Source organism: Notothenia rossii (genome assembly GCF_949606895.1).
Source record: "Notothenia rossii genome assembly, chromosome: 10".
Lineage (NCBI taxonomy): Eukaryota > Metazoa > Chordata > Actinopteri > Perciformes > Nototheniidae > Notothenia > Notothenia rossii.
Window position 1 is genome coordinate 36,219,783 of NC_136908.1, and position 16,384 is coordinate 36,236,166.

Below are 16,384 nucleotides of genomic sequence, written 5' to 3' on the forward strand. Positions count from 1 at the left end.
AGTCAGAAACAAGAGCGCCGATCTTCAAAATGTTCACAACATTTATACACAGGTTGGGAGGAGTTTTATCGCTTGCTCTTCCCTAGCTATTTGTTATTGGCGAGTAGGGCTGAACGATCTATCATTTTAGACCGAAAATCGCGATCTCAGACAACACGATTTTTGGATCGTCAAAGCTGCGGTTTTTCTTGGTGCATAATAATAATAATTTCGTCAATAATTTCACATGAATGCCCAAGGCTCTGTGCCAGCTACCAATCAGAAAGCTGCAGCCTGCGCGTGACCAGATGACGTGTTCTCCACCCCAATCAGTGTGTAGCTCGTCATTAAATTTCAAGCATGGCAGAAGCGGGAGCAGAAGCGGAGCCGACTAAATTAATACCAAAAAGAAACAGCACGTCGGTCATTTGGCAGTATTTTGGATTTGAGGATGATGATGAACACCAGAAACAGGTGATGTGCCAAACATGTCGTGTAAAAGTGGCTACATCGGCTGGCAATACCACCAATTTACATCGCCACTTGAGAGTTCACCACCTGAACTTGTATGAGCAGTGCATGGCAAAAAAGAACCGTGAAACATCAAGCAGCAGCCATACTTCGGCAAGTCAGCCAACAATAACATCATTGTTCGCCAGTGTGACGCCTTATGAAAAAACTAGCCGAAGACACAAGGAGATTACCGCTGCCGTAACGACTTACATATCGAAGGACATGGTGTCTGTAAACACAGTGACCAAAGACGCATTTAAAAGTTTGCTACGCACAATGGATAAGAGGTATGTTCTGCCCTCCCGCACATACTTCAATCAAGTTGCCATCCCACAGCTCTACACAGAATGTAAGGCCAAAGTTCTAAATGATCTGGAAAACACGGAGTTTTATGCGTCAACTACTGATCTGTGGTCAAGCAGAACGACCGAGCCCTACATGAGTTTGACCGTGCATTTCGTCAACGCCAACTTCGAGTTGTGTAGCCGCTGCCTGCAGACAGCATACTTCCCCACTGACCATACAGGGGAGAATATTGACATGGGGCTGAAGGAGTGCTTGGCCAACTGGGGTCTAAAAGAAGAGGCCCAGACGTGCATAACAACAGACAACGCTACAAATATGATCAAAGCAATGGAACTTAACCAATGGACCAGACTGCAGTGCTTCGGACACAGGCTGCATCTTGCAATTAGTAAGTACAAGAATGTGTGTTCCTGCGAGTGTGTATGTTTACAAAGTTACTACAAGTGTGAGAGTTCGTATTATCCTCGCAGAGGCCCTAGTCTCTGCTATATTACTCTGCCCTCAAACACAGTTGGGAGGGGGGAGGGACGAAGCGCCGAGAGGTTTGTTGTCAAGCTGTAGTTAGCTGACCAACTGTTAGCGCAATGCTACTTTAACATACTGTTTATCCTAGTGAGAAAAATGAACCCTTTCATGGGTAAACTTTAAAACCTCCCAATACTGCTTGCTTCTGTTTAATTGCGGATTGCCGAGAGATGCAAAGGCGGTCTCCCCTATTTTTGAAGCCCTTACTAATGGGTCAATGACGTTTTTGTAGTAGCAGATGTCAGGGTGGTGCAACCACAGCTGATGCCACTATATTACGAATTAAATGATTTTTTGTTTTTTAGTGGAATATCTAAAAAGCATATTCCTTGCTTGTACATTAATTACCAATTACAAATTAATTTATGGGCAATAACTTACTGTGGTAGTACCACCTGACGTCTGCTGCTAAAAAAACGTCATTGAACTTAATAGAAGATGACAACAGATGTAATCAATATGTTATGAATTCTGTGTTATGAGCTATCCTTATGGCTTTTCATACTGTAATACATGTAATGTTTTCCACCAGAAAATGCTGTCAAAGATGATCAAAGAATCAAACGGGCCACAGGACTCTGCAAGCAGCTGGTTGCGGTCTTCACTCACAGCTGGAAGAAGAAGAGGGCATTCAAACAGGCACAGCAAGACTTAAACCTACCTCAACAGTCACTGGTCACTGAATGTCCGACACGATGGGGCTCCCGGCAGAAAATGATTGGGAGGGTGTTGGAGCAGAGCAAGGCACTGTGCCAGGTTCTGTCTGAAGACAGGAAGACGCGGCACCTGATCCCCACTTGGCAAGACATAGATGTACTTGAATCTGTAAACAATGCCCTCGGTCCTCTTCAGGAGTTCACAGACGCCCTCTCAGGTGAGGACTACGTAAGCGTGTCATACCTGAAGCCAGTGCTCCATCTCCTCAGAACAGCAACGCTTGCTGAAACTGACCAGGACACGAATCTCACCAAGGAGATCAAATCAAGAGCTCTCCACTACATTGAAGAGAAATACAGCGACCCAGTGACACAGGAGCTCTTGGACATCACATCCTTCCTTGATCCAAGATTCAAGACAAGCTACATAAGCGAAGAGAATGTCCCATACATCAAAGACAGAGTGAAGATGGAAATGGAACAGGTGGCACAAAAGGTAAGCTGTCCTTTTTCTTTGTTGTTTCAAAATAAAACAAAAAGTTCTATTTTTAGTTTTTTTTAACTATACTCTACTGACATTTTAAACTTTTAGACAAAATGCCTCGTTGGTCTTAATCACAACTGATAGCAAAACATTGATGCCTCTTATTACTGTGTGTTGTAGGAGCAGAGGGCTTGTGTCACAACCCATACCATGCCCCTGAGTGCAGAAGAAGAACCACCATCCACCTCTACAAAACGAAAGCGGTCACTGGGCAGCTTTTTTAAGACCAAGGTGGTCCCTGCTTCCTCTACTGTGCAGTTGGAGGATACCATTAAAGCAGAACTGGACAACTACCTCATAACTCCTACCATTGATGGAGAGCAAGATCCACTGGCCTGGTGGAGAGTGCACAATGTCAACTTCCCATGGCTTAGCAAGTTGGCTCGTAAGTACCTTTGCATACCAGCAACGAGTGCACCATCAGAGAGACAGTTCAGTGCCAGTGGAAATATTGTCACATGTCAGCGTGCATGTCTGAAGCCAGCAAAGGTTGACATGTTGGTTTTCTTGGCCAAAAATCTCTGAAGGGATGAAGGGGAAGATTTATTGATTTTTGTTGTTCTTCTGCACTTTGCCCTGAAATCTCTTATCGGCACCTTACCCTGACATGTCTTTGTTACATTAAAAAAGATGTTCACTCTTTTTTACTTATCTTTTGTATACAGACTAGATGTAAAATAATTTAACCAGTTTGACATCTTTTCTTGATGAGGAAAATGTAGGGTAATTTAAACTTTTTAAATTATTATGATTATTATTATTATTTATTTTTACTACCTTTACATTTCACTTCCTCTTGCCACTTTATTTGAAGAAGAAGCACAGGTTTCTGAATACACGGGTTGAATATCTGTAACTGCTGCTGATGTTGATGTTCATAAGCTAGCTCCTTTGAGCCATTTTGCACTACTTTTAAGGTAAGACTTCTTTGTTTGCTCCACTTTGTTGTTATAATTTATAATTTGTATGTAGCCTACGTTATTTTACAAAAGTGCAATTATTTTGATGCTGCTGAGCCATTGATCTTTTTAATGCTTGATATTTTGTTAATAAACAGTCTTGCATTTGAAATCTGTTGCCAGCCGTTTTCATTCTTGCATTATCTTAATGAAATTCATTGTTTTAATTAAATTACACTGAAACTTGATTTAAAGAAAATAAATCGTGGTTGAAATCGAAACCGCAATCTCTGCCAGAAAAATCGCAATTTCAATTTTTTCTTAAAATCGTTCAGCCCTATTGGCGAGTTCACTTCTGAGCGAGCTAGCCAGTGAGTTGGCAGTGTTCCATTGGTCGGTTTCACTTCTGGGCGGGACCCCAGGCAGTGAGTCCGCAGTTGTTGATTCCATCTGTTGCTTCTGTGCGCGTGTGTTTCTGTCCCTCTGCCCTCAGGCGGTCCCCAAATCAATGATTTGGAGTCATGACAGAGGAATCTTTGACAGGACACATACTCATTCCCCCTAAACATCTTCAACACACACACACATCCTATCATGTATCTTATCATACAACAGTCACCTTTTTTTCTTTATGAAAGCCATATTTGTAAATATCCAAACGCCATCGTCCCATGACGGCCACAGAATCAGTCAACCAACAGAAGTGAACTCTTCCCATGCCCTAAGGTCTTCCCTGAACTTCTTCTCACCTAAAAGTCAGCTATCTGGAATGAATACATTTAAAAATGAGAACAAAGGACTATGGTCTCGTTTAACTGTGTGATTCAATTATCAAGGCCTCTTTTATAGTCTACAGGAAATGAATCATTAATTTAACAAAACTTTAACTACATTATATTTGAGGAAAATGTCCTTTGGTTTAATCAATAATAGTTTTAGCACTTAACAGAGGAAGCCAGAGACTCAGGGCCTCTTCAGAGGTCTGGGAACTGCAAAGCAGATGTCAAAGGTCATTTGTATTATGCCTAACCACCGATAGCCAAAACACCACCCTTTTGATTACACATAAAAGTGGAAGAAAAGACTATTGCGCTATATTTAAAAGAGGAAAAATTTACTTTGTCCCTTCAAATTTAACACACACACGAATATATGAGGTGACATTAAAATGAATATACCAGAAATACACTATATCAAACTTTGTGCCTCCCTCAATTCCCCCTTTTGATCTTTATAACAAAAGACCAATTTACATAAGACATTTGAAACATAACTACTGTCATTCTTTGCTACTGTGTCTGTCCCCCAACCTTAAACCTTTGGGAACAGAACAACTTTCAATGTCAGTGAAGGAACTGTCAGAGTGAGAACCTGAGTGCCAGAAAGCAGTGTACTTGTCTTTTGAACCATCCGGGCCCCCCCTCCCCCTCAAAGGAATACGCCAACAAGGGTAACTGATAGGGAGGGGGAGATGCGGCCTTTCCTTCAAAGGTGGAACTGATTAATCTAATCAGAGAGAAGTAAACTCCTCTGCTGCCTCGACAAGTTCCCCAGCCCGCTGACGCCAGCTTCCGAGTCGCCTGCTGTAAGGATGTCCGCGAGGTCCTTCCTGATGTCGTCTAGGGTCCTTCCTGATGATTTCCCCGCCTCACACTGTCTCCAGTAGTACCCGATGTCCCCCTTTTCTCCTAGGCGGACGGCATGAGATGTCCTCTGGGTCACTCAGTGGGGGTCGGAGAACCGGGGGTTGAGACCTGATGACCTAGATGACCTGATGACCTTCAGCCAGACGAACTCCGCTGTGTCGGCCTCCTGCTCCTAGTCCCCCTTTGGCGTCAACCTGTGTGGAAAAATCTGATACCCACCCCTCAAGTCTACGCTCAGGGCTTCTGGGCCCACATGTCTTTCACCCACCACTGGTAGGCTGCTTGGAGCCTGTTGGTGGGGTGTCTTAAAACAACAGCTGTCTGTGAACAGGTTTTCTAAATTAGTTGCAGACCTCCTATCTGCCAGTGCAGCTTCAGATTTTAATACTTGGCCTTTGTCAACAAAATAAAACCCAACATCTTTAGGTGAACTAATCAATCATTATTACTGTTTCAGGTTTAACTGGTGGTTGAACAAACAAAGCCTTTTTTTCTTCTTTTTTTTTTGCATCATGCAAATCACTAACACATTTTTCAATTTCAGCATCAGCCTTGTTACTCTAAAATTACGTCTCAAATAGGAATATTAGAAATGAAACAAATATTTAATCTTCAGAAATGTTAACAAATGGAAAGTAATGCCATCTCGATCTAGTGAAAAGCCAACATATTAAAAAAAAATCAGATATACAAAAATAAGCCTATACTATACTCTTTTACTATTAAAGTTTAAAGCTACACCGAAGCTGAACAGTTTTGGTAATGGACAATTTAATCTAAATACAAAACAAAACTGGACTTGTGTTTTCTTTTTATGTGTTCTTCAAAATACATTAGTAAATACCTTGTGAAGTATTCACAATATAACTAATCCTCACTAGGATATGAAATCCATTCATCTTTAACCAGATACTATTTCCCTATTTATTTTTAGTTCATGATAATAATGGTATAACGTCCACACGTTTACCCATAGCTAGTCACTATGTCAAGATTATCATGTGTGACATAATAATCAGATGTCTTGTTTGCCAAACAAGGATATTAAACTTTAATCTTTTCAGTATTCCAGACCATCATTAAACAATCAGCCTCCCTTCCTAAACACTAAGCATATCGTTCTACACCACCTTCTGGTAAACTCTTGCACAGTTATGCTGTAAAGTCATTGCATGTTTTCTTCAGAGTCTGAACAGACTGAGACCAGCCTGTCTCAAGATCTTGTCATATTGAGAACAATCAATAATTCATTGTCCTCTTCAGCTGTAGTCAGTGGCAGGGTCCCCAAAAAGCTAGAACCAGCCCTGGTCAGTGGGCTCCAAGGAAACTCTCTCTGGCATTGGGATGTCCTGAGGGGGAAGGGACCTCTGGATCAATGTGATACAATCAGCAGATACACGTTGTCCTCTGCACAGTAGGAATCCCCCATTTCCTCTTCACACCACTGTTGCCTTGACAACGAGGCACAAGCAAACTGTCAATACCTCCTCAGAGATGCGTTCTTTGCACAGTTCTTCTGTTTGCAATGAGCAACATTTCACCAAAACACTGATTCAGAGTACAACCTAAAGGTGGCGCACAACTATCCAATGCTGCTGTAATCACAGCAAATCAGCTACTGAGAAAAACTCAATGTAAATCTCTCCCCCAGCGGCTGACAAAATAAAACAGCTGAGTGTCTATATGGTCAGGAATGCTGAAACATGTGAATGTTAAACCCATTAATGGTAACAGTCTTCCTATTCTTCATTACTTCAGTTCTCAGTTAATACGCAAAACAAAGACACCTTTCTTAACCACTATAGATTCATCTTTTATCTACTTGCTTATTCTATTCTTTTTCAAATTGTTTATCTAAGTTGTGTGTTACAAGCATAGATTTGTAACAGAATACAAAACTAACTGTATGTCACGGTTTGTGAAACAAGCAGGACCCAAATGCAGATATAAACTGAAAATTCCTTTATTTCAAGGCTATGATATATCTATACAATGACAAACAGAACACTCACCGCAGAACTAGTCAGGGAACAAGATGAACCGACCAAGACAGACAGCAAACCCAGAACTTAAATACACACAAGACTAATCACACAACAAGACACAGGTGAGGAGGGAGGAGAAAACACAGGGGCCCAGGTGAACATAATCAGACAATTAGACACACCAGGGAAACTAATGACAAGAGGAAAACACAGGGAAAAGGACCAGACAATAACCCAAAGGAAAACATGACATGGAAAACAGCAAAAACACCCAAACCTACAAAACTATAAACGTGACATAACATGAGAATCGTGACACTGTATTCAGCGCTATATATTTAAAACAAGTAATCTGACTACAGTTAATGAATATATTTTTGGAACACTTAAAGGAATTATTACAAAATGTAATCTTCATTATTACTAAAGCTGAAACCTAAAAAATCATCATGGAACATTTTTCTGTCCTTATTACTTAATTGTTTCAATAAAAACTAAAAAGCATTGTGAAAACTCCCATTTTTGAGAACATCTCTCAACACTTTTATTCCATCTAAGCACGGATGTCCATGACAGACACGGCCTATTAATCCAAAACGGTCTTTAATGGTATCAATTGTGAACTTTCTTAATATTAATTATAAATGCAGCGTATGTTTTCTTTACAACAAAGATAGGATAGTTGCAGCTGAAACTGGTTAGTAGCAATTTTCTGTTAACCTAGATAAGCCTGTTGTTCGTATATCTAGTAAATATATTCTTATTTTATGTTACTCATAAAACAATATGACCTTTTCCAGAATATTAGTTAACTTTATATAACATTTACCTTCTCTATACTTTTCAAACCATTTACTTCTCCTCACTGCGCCCTCTCTGCGCCCTGCAGCAGCCGGCTCCTGCACCAGCCTCTCACAAATCACCCCTTTGTGTAACTGTGTGAGATGGCTGGAGCAAAACCTCGTGCAGGACCTCTGTCCTGTTTAAACATTAACAGATTCCCTCTGATAAACTTACAAAAACCTTCTTTTTACTTTCTACTCCTTCTTCATAAACTTAAAAACACAATTCTGGTGGATCATTTACGTTTTCAGTTTCCTATCTACTTTAAACAACCATCAACTGAGAGTAACTGTATATGATAAATACAACTCCTAAATAACATTACAATATATATTTCTTCCAGTGAGTTCGTTATTTCATGTCTAACAAATTCTCCTCTTTCCATGTCGTATTCTAGGTGGAAAAATCCACCTATTATATTTAATTTGAATAAAGCCTTAACTTTAATGTACTTCATATACTCAGTAAACCTCTTTTTACTTTCCCCTAAGGTTACTGTATGTAATATAATTTTCCTTGAAGTATAATTAAGTACAATCCTTAGTTAATGACAAATACCATAAAAATCACAACGCAATACAACGGTATCAATCAGTTCTCAAAGACTATGTTTAAATAGCAGGAAATCATTGTTTCTTATTTATTTCAATATATCTACAACATCAAATCACACATTGATCTGTTCATTTTCAATGTATTTCCTTCCAACTTCAGGCATTAGAGAAAAAAGCACGCAGACACACTCCGGGCCGCTGCTACTCTCGAGAGGAAAAAGGGGGGGGGGACTCTCACAGCCAAATACTGACACCCTCCTCTCTCTCCCCCGCTGTAGCTCTCAGCCTTTTTAGGAGAAGGGGGCTTCTTTCAACAATTAACACTTCTGCTATCCTTTTATTAAATTGTTCTGCTTGAACCCACTGTTCTCGTAAGCTCTTAACTCACGCTCCTCTCGTTCAAATTCTCCCTCTATTATGACTTATGACTCCTTATCTATTTGTCTGACAAAGCCTGTTTCATGTTCAATAATATATTCTATTTATTCACCTGGTACATAAATATATCCTCCTCACTGTCTGTCCAGCTTTTAAGATGTGATATTTCTTTCAACATAATGGGAGTTAAAACCCAACAGAACAAGAGATAGCGAGATCCGTTAGTTTCAAATGGCTTTTCGAAGTTTGCGTTTTCTCCTCTTGGATTTTTCCATATAACTTAACTTTGATTCCTATGAACCTCAGAATTGTTATTCTGATTTGTTCCGGATGGCGCCTTGAAACAGCCACTGAACATCCCCAACGAGTCTTAGCCGTCTACTTTTGAAAAAAGTACGGGGCCTTTCACCGTCTTCTTACACACCACACCTCGTTGATTCACTTTTATTTTATATAACTTTCCTACCTACCTAAAATATGTATTGCATATTCCACCTCAACAACTATGACACCGGAATATGTCTCTGACAACTCTAACATTTAGTTTAGCCAATTACAGACCTTCGATAGAAACAGGCTATCTGCTCACCTCTTCAGTTGTAGGATCCTAGTTTTAGTTGTCAGAGATTATTCTAGGCCTCCCTGAACCATTCGTCCGCTGGGTGCTGATTTTCCTCCAAAAAACCCTACTCATGACGTCACCTCGTCGGCACGTCCTCACGTCGCCACCTCATGACGTCATCAGGTCGGGGTCACCAAATTGTTGGGGCAGAACCTCTGCTCCGCGCCGTTCCTATATGAGCGGGTTCTCAAAAGAAGGAAAAATTCAAAGCAGCCAGGATAAGGGTTAAACAATAATCTGTTTTAATGGTAGAACATAAAATACATCACCCAATCTCCTATTCACCTAATCACGAAGCACTCGGCAGAGTACTCCGGGCTCAGGTTCTACCACCATGTGATATACGTACCACGAATGCCAGTCAGAAACAAGAGCGCCGATCTTCAAAATAATCACAACATTCATACACAGGTGGGGAGGAGTTTTGTCGCTTGCTCTTCCCTAGCTATTTGTTATTGGCGAGTTCACTTCTGAGTAGGGATGGGTACCGAGAACCGGTACTAAGTCAATACCGGTACCTGATTAGACGGTATTGGTATACCGTTAAGCCGCTGGACAAACGGTGCTGCTATCGGTATATGTGTTACGTCTACTTCCTTAGTTTAACTTTAAACCATTCTGGTTGGCTGGGAACCCTCATCCCGTGTGATGTATCCGGTTTGAGACGCCTCTGATTGGCCACTGTAAATGCCACTCGTCATCTCTCTCAACAGCGCTCTTATTATTGTTCTGAGACTCCCGCAGGCATGGCGGACAGAGAGAAGCGATCGAAGGTCTGGGTGCACTTGTATAAAAATGTAGTGGCGATAGTGCAAATTGCAATCTATGTACTCAATTAGTTGCTTGTAAAGGGGCTAACACAAGCAGCTTAATGAAGCATTTGCAAATGAGACACTCATTGAATCTAAAACGGTGCAAGTGATACTGCTAGTGCTAATAGTGCTAATAGTGCTAGCGGGCTTCAGCCGCGCCTTGTGTAAATGTGACCTGAGCGAAGGCTCGCAGGCAGGTTGAGCTGCTGCGCACGGGTAATATGTTTTGTTTACCTGAGTGCAGTCTTGCAGGCACATCGCCTTGTCTTTTTTTAGTTTATTAACACTGACAGTGTATTAATGTGAGCTCCTACACCTATAATAATTTGGCCTTTCATTGAATGCTTTATAAATCAGTTAAACTTACGGATGTCATTGTGAATTGAAAAACTGCATTTAAATGTTGTTAAAGGTCAACGTTTCAATGTATGGTTCAGCAATTGTTGGTCGTTTACTAGGAATTGACATATTTTAAGCTCAAAAATACTTTTTTCTATGTTTAAACCTTCAGACACATTTTGATTTGTTTCAGCTCAGCACATCATTTATTTTGTGATGATTTAAAAGTACAATCCAGAATAATATACGTACTCGTCTTTATCTTTTTGCCCTCTTAGCCTTTTTACCAATTTCTCACATCACAGTTTTGCATGATGTCACTGTAGGACAATGTTTTAAGGATCTCTTGTCGACCTAAGTTGTCAGTTTAAAATGTCTGGATGAAGATGTAAATGATTTACAAATGTTAAAAAAAAAAAATTAAATGCCTCTTTTCATCCTCTGTATGAGGGAAAAACCCCAAAAGCATTATAGGGCGAGCCAGGCCCCTTTAAGTTATTTTATTTATTTGTGTCTGCTTCTGAGAAGCTAATGTATAAGTTATACAGTTATTTCTGCAAGAAAATTACAATACAATTACTGTTTAATCTTCACATCTTGTATTCATGTCTATAATTTTTGTTAGGATTATGTTTTAAACAGGACCCAGGCGCAGGCAATGACTGAAGATGTTTAAATGGTTTATTGTTTCGGAGACTCAGGCAGGTTTGGTGATTATGGAGGTCCGGAGTGGAGGTAGGCAGTGAGAGGCTGGCAGGTTGGCTGGAAGCTCTGGTGGATGATGGCCGAGGGATTGCACTGGAAACACAAGAGAAACTAGTTACAAAGAGTACGGATTTACACGCAGACAGGATAACTGAATGGGCAGCCAGGAGGATGTAATACCACTGGTGTAGAAAACAATCTGGCGGTGAGTTGCTGGGAGACTGGAGTAGATAAGCTGTGTCCTGATTGGATGATGAGGGACAGCTGAGTCGGACGGCCAGGTGAGAGCAATCAGGCTGCTGCCTGCAAGGGACACCACACCATCTCCACACACACAGGGGAACAAACAGGGACACAGTTTGGACTGTGACAATTTTGAGCTCCAAATTATTGAAAAGTATCGATAAGAGTATCAAAAAATACCGATACTGATAAGCAGTACCGGTACCGGTATCGATAAAATCCTAACGATACCCATCCCTACTTCTGAGCGAGCTAGCCAGTGAGTTGGCAGTGTTCCATTGGTCGGTTTCACTTCTGGGCGGGACCCCAGGCAGTGAGTCCGCAGTTGTTGATTCCATCTGTTTCTTCTGTGCGCGCGTGTGTGTGTGTGTGTGTGTGTGTGTGTGTGTGTGTGTGTGTGTGTGTGTGTGTGTGTGTGTGTGTGTGTGTGTGTGTGTGTGTGTGTGTGTGTGTGTGTGTGTGTGTGAGTGAGTGAGTGAGTGAGTGAGTGTGTGTGTGTGTGTGTGTGTGTGTGTGTTTGTCTGTTTGCGGTGTGGTGATGACGCCCATGATCGTAGCTGCTCATGCTAGCTTGTCTCAGCTAAAGGTGGAACGGAGATTTGATGCGTGGAGTTCAACTCTCAACCTATCTGGGGTCAGAGTTCAATTTCACGCACCAAATCTCCATTTCACTTACATATGTACATACAAAATGTGTGCTATTAAAATGTTATATTCAATATTGTCATTTTAAAAATAAGAATTTATTCAATAATTTTTTAGACGGAGCTCCATGGTGACTTGTGCTATTTTTAGAACATGCACGCGGGCGACCAATTTCCCCCCTGCGGGCGACTTAGTGCCCGCGGGCACCGCGTTGGCTACCCCTGCCCTACAGTAAAGACATTTTACAGCTAATACAACAGCAGTTTGTCCAGAATATCAGTATGAGAAGAAAAAGACACCCTCTGTCCTTAGACCCTCACATCATACAAGGAAAAACTTCCAGAGAAAACCCAGTTTAAAGGCAAACATGGGAGAAACCTCAGGGAGAGCAACAGAGGAGGGATCCCTCTCCCAGGACGGACAGACGTGCAATAGATGCCGTGTGTAAATCGAAGAGATAATACATTTTACAACAGAGGTAGACCGAATGTTAGGAAATGCATGTGTCTATAATAAGAGGATGAATCCACGAAGATGTCAACAATCCTGTGGGAGCCTTCAGGGAGGCAGCACGACAAGACCACGACCCGAAGTCCACGACTTAATCCAGAACTCAGGATAGAGGATCCAGGATGCGGGACCACAGCAAGAGGATCAGCCTCGACTCAAGATCCCGGCGTCGATATAGACACAAAAGAAGAACAATTTGGCTGGGTTCATCGGAACATGAGAATACACAGATACAGACAGACAGAAGGAAGAACAAGCACTCCCTTTGGAGTGATTTTTTTTTAATATTGAAGTTAAATGCATCAATCTGGTGCACTTTGAGAGCAAAATGAAGAGGTATATGGATACCTCTCAACATCCATATGAAACAACTGTAAACAGATTTACTTTGTCTTTAAGGATTCGATTGTGGACTCGATTGTGATTGCTGCACATTATCCCTTACTTAATAAATAATTTTTTTGATAATCTATTATATAGAAAAGTATATCATATTGATATATAATATATAATTTCTTGATAATATATAATATAATCAAATATAACAATCAAAATGAAATAAGTAGTATTAAGTATTAGGGCTAAGAAAATATTGTACATGTGAAATAGTTGCATGTATTGATTAAATTTGACATGCATCCGCTAAGAAAAATAGTCCGTTGTTACTGTTTGAACTAACGTACCAACGGCACTGAACATATTACATATTACCTACCATATTACGTTATATACTTCTTACCTTCGATTTCTCTTGTTCTTCTCCTCATTCGTCTTTGTTTTTCTTCAAGTTTGTATTGTATTTCTTCAATTTTTTATCTTGTTGGTCGAATGCACTTAAGCGTCAGCTAAATGCAATGTAATGTAACGATCAAAAAAACCCTCTATACTGTCTAGACAGCGTGGGTAAATTACCGTACAGCCAATCACAATGCGTGACGTCATTGACGTCGTACGTCGTGACGTCACTGGTAAGAGACGGACCCCGAACACATCCTGTACCCCGTACACGTGTACCGACATCGGAATTCCTTCCTAATTCTGCCCTATGCTCCCAAAAGGGGAGGGACCTGAAAGGACAGCTAAATGCACAGCAGTCCATTTTCACCCGGCCCAACAACAAGAGCAAGGCTGCTACCATAGCATCTTATCGTGTCATTCACTTTCTTGCCAAACACATGAAGTCTTTCAAAGACGACGAAGTTGTGAAAGAAGCATTCCTGGAGGCTGCCGTCACGCTTCTTGGGGGACAGTAAAAATAACAGTAGCATTTCAACAGGTTTTTGATATAATAAAAAGTCAAGTTAGATAGCGTTATTAATCAGCTGTAAGTTTTAGTTTGTTTGAACTTATTCATTATAATTATTGCACAAAATGGTATAAGAATGCAAACTTAAATTGATTATAGTCTATTATCAATTCAGGTTAAGAAACTAGTGTTGCTTGCATCCTATTTTAAAGGCATTTCTTTTTATACTCGACTAAAATGCGACACAAAAAGGGTTTGATTCTATTAATTTTGTCTTTTTTATGGCACTTTGGCAGCAGATTCCTGTGTAGCTTCAGATCTGAGTTGTCTTATTCGTAAGCCTAAATTATACTTTTGTAGCAACACTATTTTTATATAATGGCAAAGAAAGGGTTCAGAGTCTTTTCTTTTTTCCCTGTGTCATATGTGGCAGCACTGTTCAATGTTTCTTGGAAACATTACCCACTGCAGTATGTGACGTGTGAATAAACTCCAACTCTGTATCAATAACACTGTTGTGTAACTTCAGTTAAATACTTGTACGTGTGGAGATTAGGAAGAGGTAAGATAAAGGATCTGCAGTATTTTATGAAGTATTCATCGTACAAAGGTCAGTTTTATACAAATAGAAGTGTGTCTTTACCTGGCAGTAGGCTGTCAGTAATGGCTACGCCTCTCTATTTGGACTGGTAGATCTCGGCAGATTGGCAACTTTAAAAGTAGCTCTCGGTTCAAAAAAGGTTGGGCACCCCTGACCTACAGTGCCTCAACTGAAATAGGACCACAAACACACACAAAATATAATGCAATTTTGAGATTTGGGGATATTTATCTCCCATTCTTTCACTTTTTCTGACATTTTCAACACCAAACATGTCGTTAATGTCTCTGTTTAGTGAACTACAGCAATCTGAAAGCCTGTACATTATTTATATCACACTTTATCAGTAGAAAAATGCAGGAAATGACTTTTTTAATGCAGTATTTTCTGATTTATGGCGCAACACAAAGATATTCCGCTCTGTGCAAACCATTGACTCTAATATGTCAACAACATGAAACAAGAATATGAACCTGGCTTTATCCAATGTTCACACAAGAGTTCTACATCCTGACACATCCTTCATCTACACTGTCTCATCTGAAAGAGGACCAGAAACACATTAAAATATATAATAAAATGTAGAGACTTTGGGATATTTATCTCCCATTCTTTTACTTTTCGGGCATTTTACAGACCAAACATGTCGTTGATGTCACTGTTTACCAAACTACCACTTTTTCTGAAAAATGCATAAAGTGATGCAATATATGTTAAATATATGGTTTATACATGTAATTACTGGGGTTCCATTTCTTCTGATTACCTAGTTTGTTTGGGTGTGCACATTTGCCACACGCAAACCTACCTCTTTTGGATTTGGAAAGGTTGGCATGTATGGGTAAATAAGATGAAGCTGTTCCTTTAGCCCCCAATAATGTTACATTAGTAAGTTAACAAATCAATTATATATAGCTGATGTAATTTAATCATATTATTTCATATTTAAAATAAGTCTTAATTTTTCTGTACTAATAAAACAATGTTTTTTAAATGAACAAAAGCATGTTGTATAGATTGATTCTTAACAATATTAGTGTTCTAATGTTAATAGCTGTGATCATAACAGTTTATATTCTCCTTCTTCCCCTAAACCTGCCCAGATGATGTCCCACTGACCCCAGGTCAGCACCTCCAGGTCCAGCAGCACTGTGCCCCCCCCCCCCCCGCTCTGCTGAAATACACAATTAAACATTTTCTATGACCTATTTTTTGTATTAATAAAATTAAACTGAAGACAGTTTAATGACCTAGAGATATCCTATTATTCCACTGCTTATGTACACATGTTGTAAATAATGGTTAAAACCTCAGTAAATGAAATAAACAATGTGTTTAACAATTACAATTTAATATTGTATTTTCATCTAATCACAAAGTAGAGGTAAGAATATATCCATCCTCTCTCTGCAGCTTCATGTCTTCTATTATTATAACTTTCATCATTGAGACAGAGGAAATTAATCATGTTATTTAACATCACCAGCAGTAAAACAGATATCAGCAAAAGTGTGTTTATCGAGTTGTTTATTTGTATTATATGTGCAGCAAGTATATAGAAGCAGCTGTTTGGGGAATCAGACAGACTCAAGCTATAATTGTTAGATATCTATTAAAAGAAAGGACACATACTGTTACGAACTCAAACACTTAGGATGTAGGACCCAATTGCACGACCCGGGAGACAGAGGTAAAGTATTTGTTAGATACTTTATTTTCCAATACAGCAGTGAACAACAACAAAGCGTAACTATCAATCTCTAGTCAAGATGACAAAAATAGCGAACAAAAACTGAAAGCGCTCATGTAGTGAGGAATGAAACTTTTCACGAG

At 40.0% G+C, this 16,384-nt stretch overlaps 1 protein-coding gene across 1 annotated transcript; it reads left to right on the plus strand.

Moving 5' to 3' along the window:
• Nucleotides 1-1,839: 1,839 nt before the first annotated feature.
• Nucleotides 1,840-9,497, plus strand: LOC307021725 (E3 SUMO-protein ligase ZBED1-like). The gene is made up of 2 exons (XM_079654104.1): nt 1,840-2,475; nt 2,644-9,497. Exons 1-2 carry the CDS (start codon nt 2,038-2,040, stop codon nt 3,046-3,048), a joined length of 843 nt encoding a protein of 280 aa, XP_079510230.1. The 5' UTR covers nt 1,840-2,037; the 3' UTR covers nt 3,049-9,497.
• Nucleotides 9,498-16,384: the final 6,887 nt, after the last annotated feature.

Excerpts from the sequence above, each read along its gene's own strand:
- LOC307021725 (XM_079654104.1), top strand. The coding sequence starts at position 2,038 with ATGATTGGGAGGGTGTTGGAGCAGAGCAAGGCACTGTGCCAGGTTCTG. Across the intron at positions 2,476-2,643 it reads TGGAACAGGTGGCACAAAAG|GAGCAGAGGGCTTGTGTCAC; the intron begins GTAAGCTGTCCT and ends TGTGTGTTGTAG.